Source organism: Chiloscyllium plagiosum, chromosome 21 (genome assembly GCF_004010195.1).
Source record: "Chiloscyllium plagiosum isolate BGI_BamShark_2017 chromosome 21, ASM401019v2, whole genome shotgun sequence".
Classification (NCBI taxonomy): Eukaryota; Metazoa; Chordata; class Chondrichthyes; order Orectolobiformes; family Hemiscylliidae; genus Chiloscyllium; species Chiloscyllium plagiosum.
This window is the reverse complement of record NC_057730.1, coordinates 53813111-53836508: the sequence shown is the minus strand read 5'-3', so window position 1 is coordinate 53836508 and position 23398 is coordinate 53813111. Positions and strand designations below refer to the sequence as shown.

The following is a 23398-nucleotide window of genomic DNA, read 5'->3' as shown; positions in this document are numbered from 1 at the left end:
GTTTAACTGATCTCATGTTTAATCCTAAAATGTTATTGGGAGTGGATGGCCTAGTGATGTTATTGCTGGACTGTGGATGCTGAAATCTGGGTTCAAAACCAACAATGGTGGTTAATGGAATCTGAATTAGACATCAAAAAGTCCCTGAAGACAAGAAGTAGAAAAGATAAAATAATTTGAAAGGAAAGTGTTGTGAATAATATGTTATTTTATTGTCTGCAAAGTGATTCATCAACCCACCTCAATTGATATTATAATTAACAATAAATGTTGCTTATGCCAGCAACATCCACATCTTGTAAGTGAATTTTAAAAATGATAAACCAATGTAGGAAAACTTGAAGCAAAAATGGGAGCACAGTAGCTCTGTGGTTAGCACTACTGCCTTACAATGCCAGGACCTGGGTTTGATTCCAGCCTCGGGTGATTGTCTGTATGGTAAATGTGGGATTACCAGGATATGGTAGGAGGGTGGGTTGCGCTTTGGATGGTTGGTGCAGACTCAATGAGTCAAATGGCCTCTTTCCACATTGTAGGGCTTCTATGATTCTAAAAAACTGGACATAGTTATGGCCTCACTTTTCCAACTTTACACTAAACAATTGTAGCTACGCACTCTAACATATTTTCTTTTTCTATCACTTTATCATACGGGTTGCAGACCTTTAACTTATCAACTGTAACTTCCACAGGATTCCTATTCTGCAGCCTTTAACCTCAAACCCTGAAAGGTATATTTATAGTTAGATGCATTCGAGGTTCTGCATGGTAGACTGGTTTGGAAGGTTCAACCACTTGGCATTTAGGGAGAGCTAGACACTTGAATACAAAATTGGCTTGACTGTAGGAGACAGAGGATGGTGGTGAAAGGTTGTGGTTCAGACTGGAGGCCTGTGACCAGTGGTATGCTGCAAGAATTGGTTCTAGGTCCACTATTGTTTGTCATTCATATCAACAATTTGGATGAGAATATAAGAGGCATGGTTGGTAGATGACACCAAAATTCATGGTATAGTCAACAGTCAAGAAGAGTACAACGGGATTTGATCAACTGGGTCTGTGGGCCGAGGAATGGCAGATGGAGATTAATTTAGATAAATGTGAGATGTTGCATTTTGATAAGACAAACCAAGGCAGAACTTACACAATTAAAGATAGGGACCTGGGGAGTGTTGTTGAACAGAAAAACCCAGGGGTGCAGGTACATAATTCCTTGAAAGCAGTGTCACAGGTCGATGGGGTGGTGAAGAAGGCTTCTGGTGCACTTTCTCTCATTGGTTAGAGCATCGAGTACAGGAGTTGGGATACGACTATACAAGACATTGTTAACGCCATGTTTGGAGTACTATGTACAATTTTGGTCGCCCTGCTACAGGAGGGATGTTATTAAACTGGAAAGAGGGATGTTACTGAGACTGGAGGGTTTGAGTTATAAGGAGAGGCTGGATAGCCTGGAGGTTTTTTTTCACTGGACTGTAGGAGGCTGAGGGTAACCTTATAAAGGTTTATAAAATCACAAGAGGCATTGATAAGGTGAATAACCAAGTTCTTTTCCCCAGGGTAGGGGAGTCCAAAACTATAGGTATAGATAAGAGGGGAAAGATTTAAAAGATACTTGAGGGGCAACCTTTTCACACAGAGGGTGGTCCTTTATGGAACAAGCTGCCCGAGGAAGTGGTAGAGGCATGTTGTTAAGTTACAACATTTAAAAGGCCTTTGGACAGGTACATAGATGGGGAAGGTTTAGAGGGATATGGACCAAATGCAGGCAAATGGGACTACTTCAGCTGAGAACACTTAGTAGACATAGACGAGTTGGGTTGAAAGGTCTGTTTCTGTGCTCTATGACTCTAAATGCATTACTCAGGCATTCATTAAAGTTAATGAACATGTGTCATACTCTTCCAGCAAACTTTTATCAGCCCATACTATATTTTTTCTGTGTTCCTAATTCATGTCATCTGCAGCATAGAACCTTTCCTCCCGATTGAAATAATTGCTGAGCACAGTAAACACGACATCATGTTCCTTGTGAAATCCCATGCAGAGATGCTACCTTTAATTACTGCCTCTATTTATGAGGATGCAAGACATTGCAATTCAGCATAAAATCTCCTCACCATTTGCGCATGTTCTATAAATCATAACGTGCTTCAGAAAATTTAACCAAGTAAGTGAGACAGGACCTGCGTTTCTACAAGTCATATTGGAATTCTGTAATAACTACTGCTCTTTCTAAGATCATGTAATATACCTCTGAAACTGTCTTCTAAAAGCTTCCCTAGAACTGAAATCAAACAACTGCCCTATAATTGCTAGGTTCTAAACTCCTTCCATTCTGAAATATTGGCAACACTTGGAAAATATCCCAGATTTCAAAGAGTTGATTTCTTTTTTAAGCTAATGGAAAATGTTTTACCACCTACCAGCACTGTGAGTATAACTGCCTCTCAAGCAATGCAGCGGTTCAAGAAGGCAGCTTCTCAAGGGTACTTAGGAATGGATACTAAATGCTGGCCCAGGTATTGATCCTCATATCCCATGAATGAATGATAAAAAAAAGTCTTTTACTTCACCAGTGCTAGAGATGTTTCCTATAGTGTGGAGTAAACACATTTGGAATTCAGCCACGGAGTACTGTAGCAAAATGATTGCGTTGTAAATGTGAGGTGAAATCCTGTATCATACAGCAATGTGACTTTATTGTTTAAGTTACATTGTACGGCTCAATGCATGGATTTCACATTATGGTTATGTGTGTGTTATTGAGAATCTGAAGTTATGTTGCATCACTGAATTTTTGAGGCCTTTAATCACTTCCTCCTTGGATTTTCTGATATTGATTTCTTCTATTGCCTATCCAAGTGGTGTGTTCTATGGATTCTCCACTGCTGTGTAACGTAATTACATTTTTGTTGTTCTGTACTCACTTTCTCTGCCCATTTTATGTGCCTTTGTTTTAAAGTCGGTAACATTAAGCATATTATTAAACATTCGGTTTATCAGTACTGGCTAGAGACTTGAAAATTTCAGTAAGTTTCCCCAACTTAGTTTTCTCTAATATACTCCTGTCCAAAAACCAAGGTATCTTGTCATTGCTCAGATGCTCAATTCAAAATACCTGTCTTCTTGAACCACTAGAATCGCGCAATGTAAGTGTATCCACAGTGCTGTGTTCAGGGAGTTCTAGACTCTGACCCAGTGGGGGTGCGAGGTTTATGTTTCATCTCCCAGAATGCAGTCAAAGTGATCTTTGTTTTCTTTACTGTAACCATGCATCTGTGCCATCGATTTTGACCAGCTTCAAATTCCACAAGCTGTCTCTTTAAAATGAATATAAGTCTGTTATCTCTCCTTATTCACTTTGCTAGTTTCATTACATTGAATTTGTCCATGTTATAAAATTGTATGGTTCTGAAGAAAGGTCACTGGACTTGAATTGTTAACTCTATTTCTCTCATATAGATACTGTCAGACCTGTTGAGTTTTTCCAGCAATTCCTGTTATTGGTTCTGATCCTCCTCATTTCTTTTAATCTTACTTTTTAATTGATCCAATTTTGTTCCATTTGATTAACATGTTCCATGTTGTTATCAGTAATCTTGGAGAGCTTTGTTTTTACCTGCTCTTCTAAATTGTTTCTGTACATATTACAGGCAATAATCTAGTTGCTGAGGTACCATCATACCAGTTAAGAAGCACCTTAAGTGTTCCTTTTGGTCCTCTGGTTCAAGTTTTTTTTCAAAAGTACTCCATTAAATTAATTGGACAAAACTTCTCTTCCATCAGTTAATTATCTAAAGTTTTCAATTAGATCGATACATATAATTTTGTATCTAAACACCATTCAACTTTTACATATTTTCAGTGTTCTATATAACGCTGTCCATTTTCAAAAATTGACTAAAATTCCAACATTCCATTAAATTCTAAGACAAAGTAATGGATATAAGAATCGCTTTTTAGGATTCACTGTTTTGTTGATGAGTGCTTTATAATTACTGTAGATTCCATAATGAGATCTGCATTCAAAAAGCCATGGCTCAATACCTTACATTTCCCTTCATAAATCCTGTTAACACCAGAATGTAGCAGAATGAGCATTTCCATTTTTTGTGATTAGGAGTCTGGCCTCCTGATTTGTGGTACCACCTATACTTGCACCCAATTCTTTTAGAGAATGCATTGCTGCATTTTGAATAATTTGTTAGAACATCTAATCAGGAAGGGCTAAAGCTATAGCTTGTGTAAATTCTATTTTAAATTGGGGCATAAAATTCATTGTCAGTCTTTGAAGTACTCTTAGCCACTCTCTTTTGTATCCCATTATCAGTTCTCACCATCGAAGCTGAGTATATAAATCTTTACTTCAAATGTATCATGCTTCTTTCAAGTTTAGTGATTTTGTTTTCCTTTAATCTCTGCTCTCTTTAATTACAAGTCTACGACTCTGATGGTTTCAATACATACATACACACAAACCAATTCTTGGTTTTTTTTTGAGTGTTCAATTTTCTTTCTACAGTGCATACTTTTTCTCATTACCTGCAGAAACATGGATTTGACAACATTGCAGTACAGGAAAGAGAAAAAGAGAAAATCTATTTCTTTGAAATGGTCAATGGAAGTGTTAGGTTCATCATACTGACATGATAAAATCATATGGTTTCCTCTCTGAAACATATTCCGTATTATTCTCAAAGTTATCACTAACTTTCCTCTTTCAGAAAGAAATTTCATTCGTGTATAGACTCAGGTAATGTTATCTGAGACAAAAACTTAATGCTGAATTGTTTTCTTTGAGACAACATCACCACAACAGTTCCTAAAGTTCCACTTTCACCTTTCCAGTGCCACTAGAGATGGACAATAAATACAGATGTCAGATTGCACAGGATGCAGCAAAAACTGCCAATGAAGACTTGTATTTCAAAACAAGCAATTACCCCTAGCCAAGCTGTTCTAGTGCATCCACAATGCTAAAATCTAATGTGGAAAATTTCCCAGGTATGTCCGATCTACAAAAAGCAGCATGTGCCTAACTTGGTGGATTGTCACCTTAACAGTCTGGTATTAATCATCAGCAAAGTGTTGTCCACAGTGCTGTCAAATGGTACTTACTCAGTAACAACCTTTTCAGTTTGGATTGTCTTGAATTTCATTACAGGTTGCTGGACATGACAATTTGCTGAAAGTTAACATGGATTTGTTAAGAGCAAAAAGGAGTCTTTTGAGGTAGCAGAAGGGATGGATGGATGAATCCCAAAAATCATTGGATGAAGAGCCACATAATCAGCAAAATTGGAGCCAGGGAATAAATGAAGCAGCGTAGATACAAAATTGATTGAATGACAGGAAACAGAGCAGTGGGTGAACAATTGTTTTTCAGTCTGGAGGATGATTTACAGGAGAAAGTGAGGTCTGCAGACGCTGGAGATCAATGATTTACAGAGGTGTTGCCCAGGAGTTTGTCTTGCATTTCCTGATATATATTAATGATCCAGACTTGTACATGCCAAGCTCAATTTGAAATTTTGCAAATGACATAAACTTGGAAACATTGTGAGCTGCGTGGAGGACAGTGTTAAATTTCAGAAGGGCATTGACAGGTTGTGGAATGGTCAGACAGGTAGCAGGTGATATTTAACACAGAGAAGTGAGACGTATTAGGTAGAATAAATAAGGAGAGGAAACATGAAGCAAAGGATACAATTCTAAACGGGATGCAGGAATGGAGGGGACTAGGGCAATATGTATATAAACAATTGAAGATGACAGGACAGGTTGAGCAAATGGTTGATAAAGTATATGGATTTGGGGCTTTATAAATATGTGTAGTGTACAAAAGAACACGAGTTTTGATAAAGCTGTGTAAAACACTGGTTCAGCATTAACTGAAAGATTCCAATTCTGAGCACCACATTTTAGGAAGGATATGAAGGCAATAGAGAGAGTGCAGAAAGATTTCATGTACAAGGTTCCATAGATGAGGATAGATTTGCAAATTGTTCTCCTTGGAGGAGAGAAGATTAAGATTTGACAGAGGACTTCAAAATCACCAGCTGTATGGACAAAGTAGATAGACAGAAGCTGTTTCTGTTGGCAGTAGGGTTGAGAACGTGAGAATATTGACTTATGATGACTATCAAAATAAGCAATTGAAACATGACACAGCGAGTGGCTAGGATCTGGAAGTGTGGTTAGATCTCAGTGGCGGGAGACAGATTCAGTTGAGGCATTCAAAAGACATTTCATTAATTATCCAAAAAGAAAAAAATCTGCAGGCTGCAGGGGTACTGCAGGAGGCGTTAGAGTAAGTGAATTGCTCTTGCAGAGAATCAGTTTAGATGTAGTGCGAATGGCCCTGAGTATTGTAAACATTAAATGATGCTTGACCCAAATATGTGCAGAAGAATTGAGATGATAGTGACTGTCCTTGACATCAAGGTAGCAATGACCAAGTGTGGCATCAAGAAGCTCTAGCAAAATCAGAAATCATGGGATACCTTCTAGTCATCCTGGATAAAGGAAGCCAAGTGGATGTTCAGCCCATTCGCATCCTCCACCACCTGCAGACTGTGGAAGGAATGTATACCATCCACAATATGTATTACAGCAATTTACTAAAGCTCCTTTGACAGCATGTTTCAAACCTGTGACTTATTCTACTTGGAAGAACAAGGACATGTGTGACAACTGCACATTTCCTCTAAACCATATAAGATCCTGACTTTCCATATTGCTGTTTCTTCACCATGGCTCAGACAAAATCTTGGATCTCCCTCCTGAACATCACTGAGAATGTACCTAGTTCCCATGAAGGAAAATAAAGAAAGACTGACTTGCATTCATATACAACTTTTTAAGGCCACCAAATGTCTCAAATCACTTTGCAATCAGTTCAATATATTTTAAAGCAAAGTCGCTGACAGATTGTGGGAAACTTGTAGACCACGTTGTGCACAATAAGCGCTCATAAACTGCAGTGTAGTGATAAGTAGGTAATTGGTTTGTTTCTGGTGTTGATTGCAGGATGAATATTGGCCAGAACATTTGGGATTATGACCCTGCTGTTCTTCCAAATAGTACCATGGGATCATTTACATCCACCCAGATGGGCAGATGGAGTTGAATGTCTCATCGACAATTCTGCACCTGAGAGTCCAGCACTCCCACAGGATAGCACTGTAGTGTCAGGGTAGATTTTTGTGCTCAGGTTCTGAAGTGGACTAATGGCTGACACATAGATTGCAACATTTCAAGAAGGCAGCTCACTACCACCTTCTCAAGGGCAATTAGGGTGGGCATTAAATGCTAGCCTTCTCAGCAACATGTTCGTCCTGAGAGTAAATAAAAGACTTGCTAACATTCATGCCAATTCTAAGAAGACTGAAGAATTTGGTAAGTTTGAGACCAACAAGTAAAGATGGACTGTTTCGAATTTGTAAAACCTAATCTCCTTCAACGAGTCAAGCTGATAATCTCAGAAATCATGAGATACTACAATGCTTCTCTCACCAGCACCATTCTTTCAGAATGTATTTTTCCTCATGTCCCATTTTTTATCCATCGTTTTAACAGAAACTGTCTACTCACACATTAGTAATAAAAATTGACAAGGCTGATGGTGAAGCTGAAAGCTTATAGGAAATCTAATTTTGAACACTCTCCAATTTACTGCCTAGAAGATTTACAGTCATTCCTTTCCATTATTGACTTTCGGTGGGATGTTACTCATGCCCTCCTACACATTAACAGCACAGAGCTGGATTGAGTGGAGCTCCTGGGTGCGGTCATCCACAACAAGCTTTCTTGGACTCTTCATGTGGACACACTGATTACAAAGGCCCAACAACGTCTCTTCTTCCTCAGGCAGCTGAGGAAATTTGGCATGATGGCCAACTTTTATAGGTGTGCCATCGAAAGCATTCTGTCTGGATGTATCACTACCTAGGTGTGTCATCGAAAGCATTCTGTCTGGATGTATCACTACCTGGTATGGCAACTGTACCATTCAAGATCGAAGACGGTTACATAGAGTGGTGAACTCGGCCCAGACAATCACAAAGGCCAACCTCCCACCTACAGAATCCAATTACCAGGCCCGCTGTCAAGGAAAGGCCGCCGGCATTCTCAAAGATCCATCCCACCCTAGCAATGTTTTTCTACAACTTTTACCATCGGGGAGAAGGTACAGAAGCCTGAACACACGCACCAGCCGGTTTCGAAACAGTTTCTACCCTACTTTTGTTAAAATACTGAATGAACTACAAACTCTTAACATTCGCCTGTACCTGTGTTTCGGTTTTTGCCACTGTTTACCTATTATTTACTTATCTATGCTGCTTAACTCTGTGCAAGACAAAGCTTTTCACTGTGCCTCGGTACACGTGACAATCAATCCAATTAATTCATTTAAAGAGAGTCCTGTACTTGAGGTGAAATCTATAGCACTGCCTTATTAATGTGAAAACGATTGAGTAATGATGGTAGGGATTTGGGATCTGAGCATATCAGTGGATTATAAAAATTCCTTTGGACACTGGAGTCTCTCAATTTTGAGATCAAATGCAGTTGAGTTGCTTTATTGAATATTTTGACTGTTTCTTCAAGCACACTCCATAATACTCCTTGGCTGACCACATCGCCTTCCATTCCTTTTCTCTCCTTTCCACCTTTAGCCTCCTGTGTTGAACATCATACACAGAGTAAATCACAAACATTAACTTTCACCTATACACTGTAGCCACTGGTCAGGAATTGTGATGACGTGCCATCCTTGTTTCTCCCATTAGCCTGGTAGCTTTTCCCATTCACATCCCATTTGGCTTGCATTTGGTTGTACCTGATTTTCTCTATCTGTAATGTGTTTTGATTGCCTCTTAATAATATCTTGTTTGGAAAGTGCTCTTATCTTCCAATTTCTCTTTAATCTGTTTATTTTTACAATTCTGACAAAGGACACATACCTAAATCATTTTCTTTCAAACCTCTCTTCTCTTTCCATTGCTGGCAGACTAGCTTATTCCTTCCAACATTTTCTATTTTATTTATTTGTCCAACCAGCTGGTGTCTGAAGCAGAGACTCTCAGCAGGTTGCCTAGTGCCTACTCCTGTGTTCAGGGAATTGTATTGGAATGAAGGTACAGTAATATAAAATGGGGAAATTACAAGGGCATGAAGTATTCTATTCAGGAGTAAACATTTCATGATTTTAGGTAGCACATGAGGAATGTGAGACTTTCAAAGAAAGATGGAGATCTGTCATTTATATATGGTATCTTTTATACATCCTCAGAAGAACTCAAGGCAATTAATTGGATTATTTTGAAGTGCAGTACGTGTTCTTATGGTTGGAGGAGAAAGTGAGGCCTGCAGATGCTGGAGATCAGAGCTGAAAATGTGTTGCTGGAAAAGCACAGCAGGTCAGGCAGCATCCAAGGAGCAGGAGAATCAACGTTTCGGGCATGAGCCCTTCTTCAGGAATTCCTGAAGAAGGGCTCATGCCCGAAACGTCGATTCTCCTGCTCCTTGGATGCTGCCTGACCTGCTGCGCTTTTCCAGCAACACATTTTCAGCTTTGTTCTTATGGTTGCCAATTTGTACCATCATAAGTTAATAAATGATCAATTAATTGTTTTTGGCAGCATTGATGTTGTTTTAATAAGCACAAGAACTACATGATAACTATGAATCCAATGTTGATTGTCAGGAAAACCCCATCTGGTTCACTAATGTCCTTTAGGGGAGGAAACTGCCATCCTTACATGGTCTGGCCTCCATGTGACTCCAGACCCACAGCAATGTGGTTGAGTCTTAACAATTAAGATGGGCAATAAATGCTGGCCTAGCCAGCGATGCCCTCTTCCCATGAATGAATAAAAAAAACTGTTCATACTTCACTTTGTACATTCAGAAATGTAGGAAATTTGATTCTTGCTTAAAAAACTATATAATTAATTGTTCTATTGCCTTTTTAAAAGCTGCATTACCTTTTTCTCACTGAGCCAAAATAACCAAATAGCTCTGGAAAGTCCTGCAACCTTTTGCATTCTTCCTGTCATTTCATGTGACAGTTCTGTTTTAATACTCAGTGGGTGAGCTATCTGTGGTTTGGAGGGAGGGACAGCCTGTCACATTGACTGTCCTGTATCCTTGCAGATGTAAACTAGGTGACTGAAACTCCAGGAATGATACCACGTAAAGTCAGACACTGCTTCCTTTGGGTTTTATCTTAAAGTAGAGCCAGCAGAGTGAATTCAGTGATGGTGTTTAAAAGAACAGAGCCTCTTCTTTGAGGAGTATCACAGACTGCATTTTGAATCACTCGGCTCTGAAAACTATGATCAGACTTCTAGGAAAGCTCTTACTGTATTCAGTGTTCTGAGCTTCATAAAGCCAACTCCTTCATTGTCTGTTTCCACAAATTAATTGGCCCTCTCTTAACAGGACAGATTATGTTCGGGATGGGGTTGGCAGGGAGGCGGTGTATTCAGTTAAAGGCTTGGTATGAATTCTGACTCCCCCAGCTAATTATGTTTTGTTTTAAGAAGTTTTTCTTCTGAAAGTCAGCCTGGTAGACAGGCTGGGCCTCTGGGCGAGTAGCAGAGACTCACATGTGGGACCCAGCTACACCTTGTTGATGATATCAGCTTGAGGATCCAATTCCTGAGCCCATGGTGAATTCTAATACATGGGGGTTTGGGCACCTGATCCCAGGGAAGGCTGTCAGATTCCCGGCCCCCGTGCCATTCGGAATGTGAGGGAGAAGCACTAACTTCTCCTCACGCTGGTCCGAACCTACCTTCAGCTGTCAGCTGTTCTGAGGCCTGAGAAATTCACACCTGACCACAGTTAAAATACAGAGCTGTTTTAATCAGAGGCTTCAGCCTTGTGAGTGGATTGGCTTCCTGTCCCTGATCCCTCCCCCATTGAGATTTTTCACATTCTAGCAATTCTCAGCCCCGGGCCACTTCTTTTCAGGATTAAAATTCAGCAAATTATCAAACATTCTTCAGCTATGGTTCTGACTTGAATAACTGCTTTTTATTTCTTTATTCATTCATGGAATGTAGGTATCACTGGCAAAGCCAGCATTTATTGCACATCCCTAATTAATGTTGAAAACTCGCCCGGGTCACTTCAGAGGGTGCTTAAGAGTCAACCACTTTTCTGTAGCTCTGGAGCCATATGTAGTCTGTGAAAGAATGGGAAATTTCCTACCGTAAAGGATGTTAGTAAACTAGGTTGGTTTTTAGCTGAAAAATGTGTTGCTGGAAAAGCGCAGCAGGTCAGGCAGCATCCAAGGAGCAGGAGAATCGATGTTTCGGGCATAAGCCCTTCTTCAGGCTTATGCCCGAAACGTCGATTCTCCTGCTCCTTGGATGCTGCCTGACCTGCTGCGCTTTTCCAGCAACACATTTTTTAGCTCTGATCTCCAGCATCTGCAGTCCTCACTTTCTCCTAGGTTGGTTTTTACAACAGTCGACAGTGGTTCCATTGTTACCATGAGACTGAGACTTGAAATGAACAGATTTTTTTATTCCTTTAAGGCAAAGATGCTCAACAGAAAAAGTAAGAGAAGAGTGGCTTACAGGGGACATTAAAGATGGTGTTTAGTCAAAGGAAGGGATGTATAAAGTTGCCCAAAAAGCTGTAAGCTTGAGGATTGGGAGAGTTCAGAATTCAACAAAGTAGGATAAAGAAAGAGAAAATAGAATGTGAATGTAAAATAGGAAGAAACAACGGAAGGATTGTGAAAGGTTCTATATGTGTGTAAAAATGAAAAGTATATCAAAGATAAATGTAGGTTACTTTGAGGCAAAAAATTATAATGGGAAAGAAAAAAATGGCAGAGAAGCTCAATTAGTACTGTCTTCACAGAGAAAGACACAAGAAGTCTCTCTGAAATAATCAATATCCAAGAGTCTTGGAGAATATGGAACTGAAAGAAATAAGTACTGATATAAAAGTAGTACTGGAGAAAATAATGGAACTGAAAAATGCCACATCCACAGAATTTATTACTTTCACCCTAGAACGTTTAAAGAGTTGGCTACAGCAATTGTAGATCCATTGGCAATCATCTTCTAAAATTCTCTTAGTCCTGTAACATTTCCTGCAGATTTGAAAATTGCAAATGTAACCCCACCATTTAAAAAAAGATGGAGAGAAATAAGGGGGAACCACAGACCTGTTAGTCTGATGGCAGTAGTAGGGAATATACTAGAATCTATTTTAAAGAATGTGATTCTGGATATTTAGAACATAATTGTCTGTTGAGCAGAATCAGTGTGAATGCATGAAGGGGAAGTAATGTTTGACAAACTTGGTGGTGTATTTTAAGGATGCTACTCACAGAATCAATAGCAGAAATCAGTGGATGTGGGGTATTTGGATTTTCAGAAAGTTTCAGAAGAGGTTAGTAAACAGAATTTAAGTGCATGGTTTTGGGTGAAATGTACCAGCGTAGATTGAGGATTGCATGGCAGGCAGAAAGTAAAAATCAAGTTTAAATGGGTCAATCTTAGGTTAGCCTACCTAGGAGTTTGGAACTGTCTATAAAAAGAGATCAAGGAGACAAATCCTTTATTCTCTGGAGTTTAGAAGAATGATTGTGATCGCATAGAAACTTTCACAAATCTTAAAGGGATAGTAGATGGAGAAAGAATGTCCCCTCAGCTGGGATCTATACTCCAAAAGAAATAGGAACAACCCACTTGAGCCTGCTCTGCCATTCAGTAGGATCCTCACTGAATTGAATTTAAATTCTCTTGTTGACTCAGTCACATTTAGTTTGATAGTTATTCCAGCAACGTGCTTTGAGATCATTCGCTGCATCAAAAGTGCCATGCAAATGTGCCACAGTCTGAGGAATTTCCTGAGATTGTTCAAACAATAAAAGTATTGATGTCCTTTGTTCCTCTAGTTGGTCTAAATTGGCTGTACCGTAAATTTACTTACTTTGATTTTGAAATGCGAGAAAAAATCTTTCTATCTGTACAACATATAGCTTGTCTATAAACCAGACAACACAATGGACTGCATGCAGTACAGAAACTGCTTGAAAGCAAATCCTGCTGCACAGCATTGCTAGTCATGAGCTGAAGTGATAGAGAAAAATGATAATTGCAATTTAACATTTGCAATTGCAGGCATTTGGTGGCAATGTAAAATATTCAATTCTTATATTTTCACCAATCTATTGCAGTTAGCTGCATTGAATGGCTAGAAATGTCCTCATAATCTGATTTCAATAGATAGTTGGTCATTCCATGCGGCCTGGATACATTACATTCAGCAACTTGATTTAGAGCTGGGAGTTTAGGTAACATGCAGTTTGAAGGGCTTTTGTTTAAAATTGATGGTTACATAATTAAATCCATGTCCCAGGTGAGGGCAGGTAATACATCAAAGTCATTCATTTATTCTGCATATCAAAAACACAGATTGTATATGATTTAAAATTCATGTTTGCCTTTGTTATACTTACTGAGAAAGCATAATTGAGAAAATTATTGCAATTTATCATTAGAATAAGCTGATATTAAAATGTACTCCTCCGTTCTTTCTGGTCAATCTTTTTTTTTGCCTAGCAGTGACAAGTGAATCTGATTTAGACACATTATCAATATCACAAAACCAAATGCTATAGATAACTTTGTGATATGTTCACACTGAGCCGTGATAGATGTGACATGCAAAGGCACAAATGATGAAATACTTAAAGCTCCTCTCAACAGAAGAGAGATGGAGAAGCAGAGAGGTCTTGAAAAGGGGACACCGTGCTATGGCCAACAACACAGCCTAACACTCAATCACCTGGGGCTTTTAAAGAGAATGTAGAAGAAGCTGAGATTCAAGAGGCGCAGAGACCTCGCAGGGTGGTAGGCTGAAGGAGATTACCACGTTAATGTGGGCTGAGGCCACATCGTGACCGGAAATCAAGGACAAGCATTTTAAAATGGAAAGTTAGATCTGGAGCTAGTTGAAGGACGGCAGGGTAATAGGTGCACAGTCCCTTGTACAAGTACGGAGTTTTGGATAAGCAGAGGGTAGTGAAGGTGGGGGGAGATGGGAGGCCACCCAGGGCAGTGTCAGAATAGTCAAGTCTCAAGATAATAACGAAGACTGCTGCATGGTTTCCCAGCAGCTGGGGAGCAGAGCAGTGCAACAGGCTGGTGAACTGCCAGCTCCCCAAAGGAAGTTGCTGCTTTTTAAGCCAGGAAGAGTCGAAATTCTCTTCACAGTCTTCTCATTCATAAGCCTATTTTTCCCAGTTTGAATTTTCAGGCTACAAATTCCTGAGGCTTGTTTTCCTCCCCTTGCACTGACCAAGCTATGAGTTGGTTGGTTACTGGGCAGGAAAACAGAACTGCACAACATTACATGTGTTCATGCTACTGAGATTGGCAGGATGCCCCCATTCCCAGCCTTGTTGAGAATATTGGACATTTGTGAGCACATCTGCCCTTTCCATTGAGTTAAACCTCATTGTAATGGCATTGTGATCAGAGCATAAGTATGGTGGCAAGCTTCCTACTCTCAGTTAAAGTTCTTAAAGTTTGATAAAGCTGAGTTAAGCAGAGAAAAACAAAGTAACTTATTTCATAGGAAATATTCTGGAAAACTGGCAGGTTCTCATGGATGTTACACTGCTCATCAGTTGGAGGCATCCTACATCTGATTCAAAACAATGAAAGACTAGCTCTCTGAAGTAGGCTGACACCATTTCTCATAAACTGAATTCTACTGGGACCCACTGGCTTAAACAAGTTACATTTCAGATTTCAGAACAACATGTAGATCACTAGAACTAGTCCGTCATGATGTACAGACGTGGTTTCAGAAAACTCTGAGTATTCTCAGTGAGTCACTTTTTTAACAGCAGTACCTGCAAAGTGTCAGTGGTCTGAATTGAAACAATTAAAAAAGCCAAGGATTTTGTTTTGTTGTTGCTACATATCCAGATGAAATTGTTGAGTCACCATGAGCTAGATTATTAAAATGTTGTTATTTTTCAACGGCCAATAATCCATTGTTTTTATCTCCACAGTGATGTACAGCCGACTGGGGAACCTGCAAGTAAGGCACGGTCAAAAGTCGCCTCTAAGTTTTCTAGATTGAGCAGGACTCACCCCAGGGAGACACGAAATCCTGAGCCTCAGAGTGGCGACCTTTGACCTGTGAACTGACGAAAGATTCCAGCATACTGTCCTTTATGTGAAACACCAGATAACCTTTCAATACACCACAGCTGGGTTAAGCCGAGGAAGATAGAGTGACAGTGTTAACGTCGTGGGAAATGATTTTGGAAATGTCAGGTTTTCGTGGGTCTTGTACATTGTTGGTAATTTGGAATGCATTATCCGCTTCATAGAAATATCAGTATAAGATAAGACTCTCTTTCACTTGCACAGTTTGAAATGTTTACAGTCTGTATTGATTATTTATTGTGGTGGCACAATTGGAACATTTACTCGTTACATTTTTGCCTTAATTCCTAATGCCCTTTCTCAAGCATCAAAAGCATGTCAGTTTATTTGTGTACACTTGTTGGACGTATTAATGACCACTCCTATGTTTATATACAGCATCTAAGGGGAATAAAAATTCCTTTACCGATTTACAAAAGCACTGTTACTGCATTTCACACCGATTAGCTGGCAGATAAATATCAACCAGAAAAAGTTTTAAGCCAGATGTAATTTATTGACATTGAGAGTTGCTAAGTGCTGTTTCTTTCATCACCTTTTTAAAAACAAAAATGGATTGAGTATGAGTTTTATTTTGTTAATAGAATCTTCAATATCAACTGGAAATCCATTTATTCAGAACCCAATTTTATAATATAAAATGTGCACAGTTCCCAACTCTAAAATTCATTATAATCATTTGGTTATAGTCTCACAATTTAATTCCCAAATTTGGTTCTTTAAACATTTCTCATCAGTCACTGTACATTTATATTGTTATACGCTGTGAAATTATTGCAGCGGCATTCATAAAAGTCTTGTCCACTCACATTAATTCTTCTGAGAATGTGGTAAGGTTCACAGTGGTAAAATGCTTCTTCTGCACAAATAATGACTAATCCAAAGACACAGATATTAACATAGCATCTTAACTTTGTTATAAGATTTTTACAAAATAATGTTGAACTGAAACTTCATTTCTCAGTAAGGAAGGGAAATCGAGATACATTTTTCACTAATGCACAAAGCTACGACTGGTACTCTGTACTCGATGAGCCATTCCTAGTATGTGAAGACATGATTTAGGCACTACAGTTAGATACAGTTTACTATCTGCCAATGTAGAGAATGTTTCTTTTAATCTGAGACGATTAATAAACAGTATTGTTTTCCAATTGAGATGCAGCAGTCTTAAGATTAATGTAGAAACAAACAAATCCAAAATAACTTAAAAATTTAATTCTGCTAGTATCATTTTCTGAAAACAATATTATTTGTTTGGGATATTTTAGGTCCATCTTTATGCTTTCAGTTTTACATTTTTAATTAAATTATATAAAGTTCACTAATTCCTCCCTGAAATGAGCAAATACTAAAGTCTGAGGTGATTTTCCTCTATCAAAAATACATATCACCTACAATTACTTTCAAAGTTTATACTGTAAATGTAAGTAGTATGAATTGCAATGCAAGAAAATTATTTTCCTCTTGAATGTCATGTTAGCTGTTACATTAACAGGTTAGTCCTTTTGCTTCAAAACGTAACAAGACCCTGTTACAATTCACTTTGGATAACATCCTTGCCAGAATTGGAACATCAGACCACAATAATGTTTTGTCCCTCTATTCTTCTCTTCCATCAACTCTCAAATTCTTCAAGTTTCCCAAAACCAAACCAAGTGTAATAGCCTCTTTGTTGATACTGTAGTTGGCCTTTATCATCTCCATTCAACTCTGTTATCAGTCTTCAGCATTCTTACAACCTATTTCAGCCATAGCACTCCACTAATCCATTCAGCTGCCCAGATCCCTCTCATCTGTTTTTTTTCACCACAAGCTTTCAATCATCTTCCATCACATTTTATATTCATTATCCAACAGGTTGGTGAATATGCTTATCTGTTCACTTGTATACAGTTCTTGGTGAAAACTAAGCTTAAGTGCAGTGACAGAAAACTGGAGAGAGCTAACACTGAGCAGTGCTGACATTTCCTATGCACTGTTTTGGTGATTAATTACCTAGGAAGAAGTTGAAGTCATCTGCTCCTGTGTTAGCATCTGTTCAGTTGTACATAAAGCAGATTAGACATGATATTAAATAGATTAATCTCTATCCTGTCAACCTGTGGGGAATGTAACATTCAAAGTTGTATTTAGCACTGCTGTTAGATTTTAATTTTTTATTAGAAATTCATTGAGAAAAGTATTTCATTACAACTGCTTCTGAATAGGCCATTTAGAAAACGCTACATGGACCAAAATGTGTGTGGGGACATAATGCAATGTAACTTTAATAATGGAAATGTATATATACAGGGACTCTCAGTTCAGAGATTAAACACGAGTTTTAGAAATTAATGAGATGTCCTGTTAAAAGTGCTTTCTCTTGCCTATGGGACCATGAAAACAAACCTAGGAATAATAATTAATAAATATGCATGATCATGATGAAATATAAGATGCTGACATTTTTGTTATATTTTCACTAGGTTTACAATACTGGAACGGTCAGAGAATCTAATAGTTTGGCTTGTGAAATTTGATGTATAGATTTTGCCATGTGAAAATTTGACACTCACTCTAATATCATTAAAGGGAAAGGAAAATCTAAAGAGAGGATATTCTGTTCTAAATATTCCCTTCAGCCATGTCTTAATGAACTATAGAGTAATGAATACATGTCACTTTTCACGCAATCATGCAGATACTTGATTTGCCATTTTTTCTCAACTCTTGTAACCGATTAATTTACAAGAAAGCAACCTGTGTATTTCCATATTTAAACTGTTCATTTCAGTGGGAATGATTGTCAACCTGGGAACTGATCCCAAACACACAGATATAATAAATTCCATTGACTGAATAATGCTATGGACTGAAATGTTGCAAAGGTTTTCAGAACCAAGTTACTATCTAATTGGTTAGAAGGTCTGGCCCCTATTGATATATTTTTATTAGATCAACTTATAATTATTTGAGCAGAAAAATTCCTCCCATACTGGAACTACATGAACAGGACCAGGTCATTTCCCTTGTCACTTACAAACTTTGTCTGTATTGGAAAGTTTATTTTCTCTAAATAATACACTGCAGAAATCAACTTTAATTGATTCAAGATTATTCCTGTAGAATTGTATAGAGTCCTTTCCATCCTTTTGGCTTGTCTTTGCAATAACATCAAATAATCACTCTTTAAGAAGATTATATTTTTGAATGCATAAATTCTTAAGTTATTCCATTTTGTCAGTCCTTCGGATTCTACTGATGATTTCATCTTCACAAAAATCTGTTACTACTGTTGTGCACTTTTCATACAATGAATGGAACTGACTGCATAACAATGACGGCATGAGTGGGTTTTATCCAACCATGTCTATAAATTGTAGGAGCAAATTATTGCAGATGCTGGGATCTGCACTGAAAACAACAAATGTTGGAGATATAGACTCTCAACTCAAAACATTAGCATGCTCTCCATGGATGTTATCTGACCCACTATGATCTGCAGATTTGTTGTTTTCATGTCTATAAATTGCTTTAGTGTGGTATCCTGGGGGGGACTGTCAGAGTTCCTCTATGTAATATATATAAAACGGCAGTTTTAAGATGTCTCAAATGACTCGTCACCATTTTAGCTTAAAGTACGCATTTGCAATAATGTTGTCTGAAGTAGCTGTTCCTAATGCATACTTGCATCAGCAAAGCACAGGGGTGGCTCTAAAAAAATGGGCCTACTTTAAGTAAAGGTTGTTTTTTGCAAAACAGAATTCTGTAAGCATTTAGTTAGATTTATCAAACCATTCACAGCTTCCAATTACTAATGCTAATGATTTATATCCATTGTCACAGTGGGTATGGAAATAAATCAGATGTTCATGACTAACAGCACTTTCTGATCTCTGAGAGCAATCACTTTACATTCACTGATGCCACACATTTCTTGTTTGTCTCTTGTAATTTGGAACACTTTTGAATTTGCATTTAATGCTTATATTTTAGTTTAATGTAATTTTTTAATGTTATCTTATCATTCAGTGCCTACATTTTCTGAATAAAACTGACCTTTTGACTTACTTGAGAAAGGATATAATAGCATTAGGAGTAATTTAGAGAAGGTTCATACAACTAATCCCTGGGATGAAGGGGATATCTTATAAAGAAAGAGTGGATAGGTTTTGCCTGTGTCCATTGGAGTTTAGAGGAACGAAAGAGATGATCTTGTTGAAATGAAAGATCCAGAGTAAAATTGACAGGGTGGATGTTTCCCTTTATGGTTGAAACTAGAATTAAGAGATAGGGTTTAAAAATAAGTAGTATCTCACTCAAGACAGAGATGAAGTGATTTTTTTTTCCCCTCTCAGAAGATTGTACATCTGGGGAATTATTCTCCCGAGAGAGCAGTAGAGACAGGTTATTGAAAATTTTTAAGGCTGAATTCAATGGATTTTTGCTTGACAGGGACTCGAGAGTAGGGAGGAAAATGGAGTTAAGGCCACAATCAGATCAACCATGATCTTATGGAATGGTGAAGCAAACCCAAGGGGCCAAATCCTACTCTCGTTGATATGGATATATGACAAAGCTGCTCTGAGAAAGCTGAAAATCAGACTGAAGTGGACAGCTTCATGCTCTAAGCTGGTTTTAGAGCATTTGATTGTTTTGTCAGTGATTTTAACAGAGTGTAAGATAAAGAGGTCTAGGAAGGCAAATTAAGTTGCAACAAATTAAGAGAATATTATGTGATTTTTACTTCCTGAGTTCATCAAATATTCTTTAATGGATCATGTCGAAGCACTACTAGCTTAATGTAGTTTGTAACGTTAATTGTACTCACCTATGAATTGTTAAATTCTGCTGAGCACTTTGAGGATAATTTCAAATGTATGGGAGCACAGAAACAGGCCATTCAATTTAACCAATCCATGCTCCACTCATTCATGCTCCACTCGAGCTTCTTTGAATTATCTTCTCACAGAAACTTGCCACTTTCTCCCTCATGCTTTTCTACTTACCCCATCTCAATGGAAGTGGCTGCCAGTCTGCAACTGGTGTTTTCATCTGAGGCAGGGAGCCCCAGTTGAATGCTAGTATTGCCAAGGCAAACAGCAACTGGCAGAAAGGAATTGGTTTGGGATGGAATGTAAGGGAGAAGCTCAGTAAGGATCAGGCAGTGCTTGGGCACTGAATTCCAGAAGCTGGCTGGGTATGGATGCTGTGAACATCTTGCAGTTGGTTAGTGCTTGAGTTAATGCAGCAGGGTGCCAGATTTGCTTCATGTATTCCTGCTCCTTCAAAACCTGTGAAGAAAAGCTTAGAAGATTTCATTGTCTTCTAACTTGACAAGACTGGCTACATTCAAACACAAGGTAAAAGAACTTATAGTTCTTAGGGCAAAGGGGTCAAAGGCTATGGGAGAAAGTGGGAACAGGGGCTGAGTTGGATGACCATACTGGATGGCAGAATAAGCTTGAAGGGCCAAATGGTCTACCTATAGTCCTTTTTTTCATGTTATTGGGATTCACATGTGGGTTGTTTGAACTTAAATCTGTGTTAATCACAAAGGCTTCTTCTAGAGTTCTGAGAATCCAAACCTACAGATTTACAAACCAGAAGTATCTAATGAAGAACCTGTAGAAAAGCACAGGAAATGAAAATGTCTTGTTTTAAATGAACCTTTACTGTCAAATTTAGGGATTTAAAATTCCTCTCCAGGAAATTATTGCAAATTACCAGTCTTCATTATTGATGTTTATAATTACATTTTTCTTAAGCAGATAAAAAGGTTTTTAGTCAATTGTTTGCACTGAAATCTTGAGATTTGTCAATTTGGAGTTGGACCATTTTCTGCCACTTTGTCAAAATCAATGAGTAATGCCCTTCAGCTCATCTGGTCTGTACTGCCAATGTTACACTAGATCCACACTAGTCCCACTTTCCAGCACTACAGCCATAGCCTTGAATGTTCCTGTTCAAATTTCATTCTTCATTGACTGTGGTATTTAACATAGAGCAATGTAGCTTTTAGTAACTACTTCATTGTTAAATTAATCAAATGCAGAATATATCTCTGGTGCAACTGTTAATATTTTGCAGTTGTTCTTTTTCTTAGAATTTTTTTTTGAGAAATAAGCAGACGCCTGCCGTTTTTATCTGGTACAGAATTATTCTGCACCTGAGGCCAGGATGCTGAAATGTTAACCTCACTGTACTATATCATAAGATTGAATTTAATTTGATTTATTAATTACAAATAAACTTGCTTCAGAAAACTTTGGTAGGAAGCAGTGTGTAGATTGATTCTAATTTGGTTACAGTAGCCACTGCTCTTTACTTCCTTTAGTCAATTTTCTGACTAGTCCAAAACCTGGGGGTAAAAGGGGGTGAAATCAATCTTTGACAGTAGCATGAAATTATAGGTGAGTTGAAGCAGTTTTATACTGGTATCAAATGGTGCAAGAGTCTAAGGAAAATATGTTTTTTGAAAGGTTGTAATGTCATCTTCCTCTATATTAAACTAATTTAAATTAAATAAGATTGTTTTTTATGAAAACATATAAAAGAATGTGACTAGTTAGAAATTGACAGTAGGGCAGTTATGATCTGTACAAATGGGTGGGTTAACATGTCATTAACAATACTTTTTCGCAGAAGTGTTCTTGAAACATTAACCTTTTTTATGGATGTTGACTGATCAGCTGTGTATTTCTGGCACTTTCTGATTTGATTCCATCATTTTCTGATTTATTTTAAACTCCTGTTTTAACATGCTCTCAGGAAATCTTATTTCATAGTGATGTATGGTTAAACTTCAATCAGACCTTTTAAAATGTGATCCTTTTGTATATATTTAAACTGTTGCCTTTTTCTACTAAATCAAAAACTACATAATAACTTCCAGCTAAAGATTTTAATTTTTAACTTCACAAGGAAAGCACAAGGCTGATTGAGAAATTATTCATTCATTGTCTACGTTTTCATCTTTTTCAAAAGTTGATGAAGATGCTGCATATCTATAAGTGCTGTTGATCACTGCGGGTACTTTGATTTCCTTAAATTGAATACAGGAAGTATGATATGATGTGTTTCAAATTGGACAAATTAATTGTAAATTTTATTGTAATTGATTTGAGGAACTGAATGACTTCTTATTTCTCCAGATTTGGAGAGATGTCTAATAAGTACAAAATGAATGTGTTGAGTGAGAGCACATCTAGGATTGAAATTCTTCACTTTCTTCTGTGCAATTTAAATATCTTTCAGTATAAATATTTCCTGAATCATTACGTGTATTTTAAAGAAACCTACATGTGATATTCAACAAATTATAAGAAACATGTTACTGTTATCTTCAGTCCTGTGGGCATCTGCTTTGTTTTGCAATTCTGTGTATATTTGTTTGCATGATGCATACTACGCAATAAGAAGATGTAATTTCTCTAATTTGCTTTTAACAAGTCATTTTACATTCATATGATTTAATAGAAAGTAAACCATTTTCATTTGAATTGCATTTGTGTGAAGTATATATTTTCCTTTGGTTTACATTTTTTGATGTATTGATGCTCATTATGGACAGAAGACATTTTTTGTTTCATGATGTTGGTACCGAGCTGCATGGGTTTAGATAAGTAACATGTCTGGAAAATACTGATCCCTCCTATGTTTTCCTGAACAGGCAAGATTATACATAATCCCATTTTCCATAATGCACTTTTCTAGTAATGGGATAACACAAGGGTCATTCTTTCATATGTGGGCGGCACGGTGGCACAGTGGTTAGCACTGCTGCCTCACAGCGCCAGAGACCCGGGTTCAATTCCCGCCTCAGGCGACTGACTGTGTGGAGTTTGCACGTTCTCCCCATGTCAGCGTGGGTTTTCTCCGGGTGCTCCGGTTTCCTCCCACAGTCCAAAGATGTGCAGGTCAGGTGAATTGGCCATGCTAAATTGTCCGTAGTGTTAGGTAAGGGGTAAATGTAGGGGTATGGGTGGGTTGCGCTTCGGCGGGGCAGTGTGGACTTGTTGGGCCGAAGGGCCTGTTTCCATACTGTAAGTAATCTAATCTAATCTAATATATTTTAACACATTTGGGTTGTTTATAAGGAGTCTGAAGTGATTATGCCAGATATACTGTGTTGTATTTAAGTACCTTAAGTCAACTGCTGATAATAGTGTTTTACAGGTGTGACCAAAGTAGCACCATCC

At 38.0% G+C, this 23398-nt stretch overlaps 1 protein-coding gene across 1 annotated transcript in view; it reads left to right on the top strand.

The window, feature by feature from the left end:
* The window catches only part of snx29 (sorting nexin 29), a 495640-nt gene extending 472941 nt beyond the window's left edge, over positions 1-22699 (top strand). The window contains exon 20 of the mRNA XM_043711094.1: positions 15056-22699. Within this exon, the coding sequence (XP_043567029.1) occupies positions 15056-15182 (127 nt within the window). The 3' untranslated portion in view covers positions 15183-22699. The remainder of the gene's footprint in view (positions 1-15055) is intronic.
* The last annotated feature ends 699 nt before the right edge of the window (positions 22700-23398 follow it).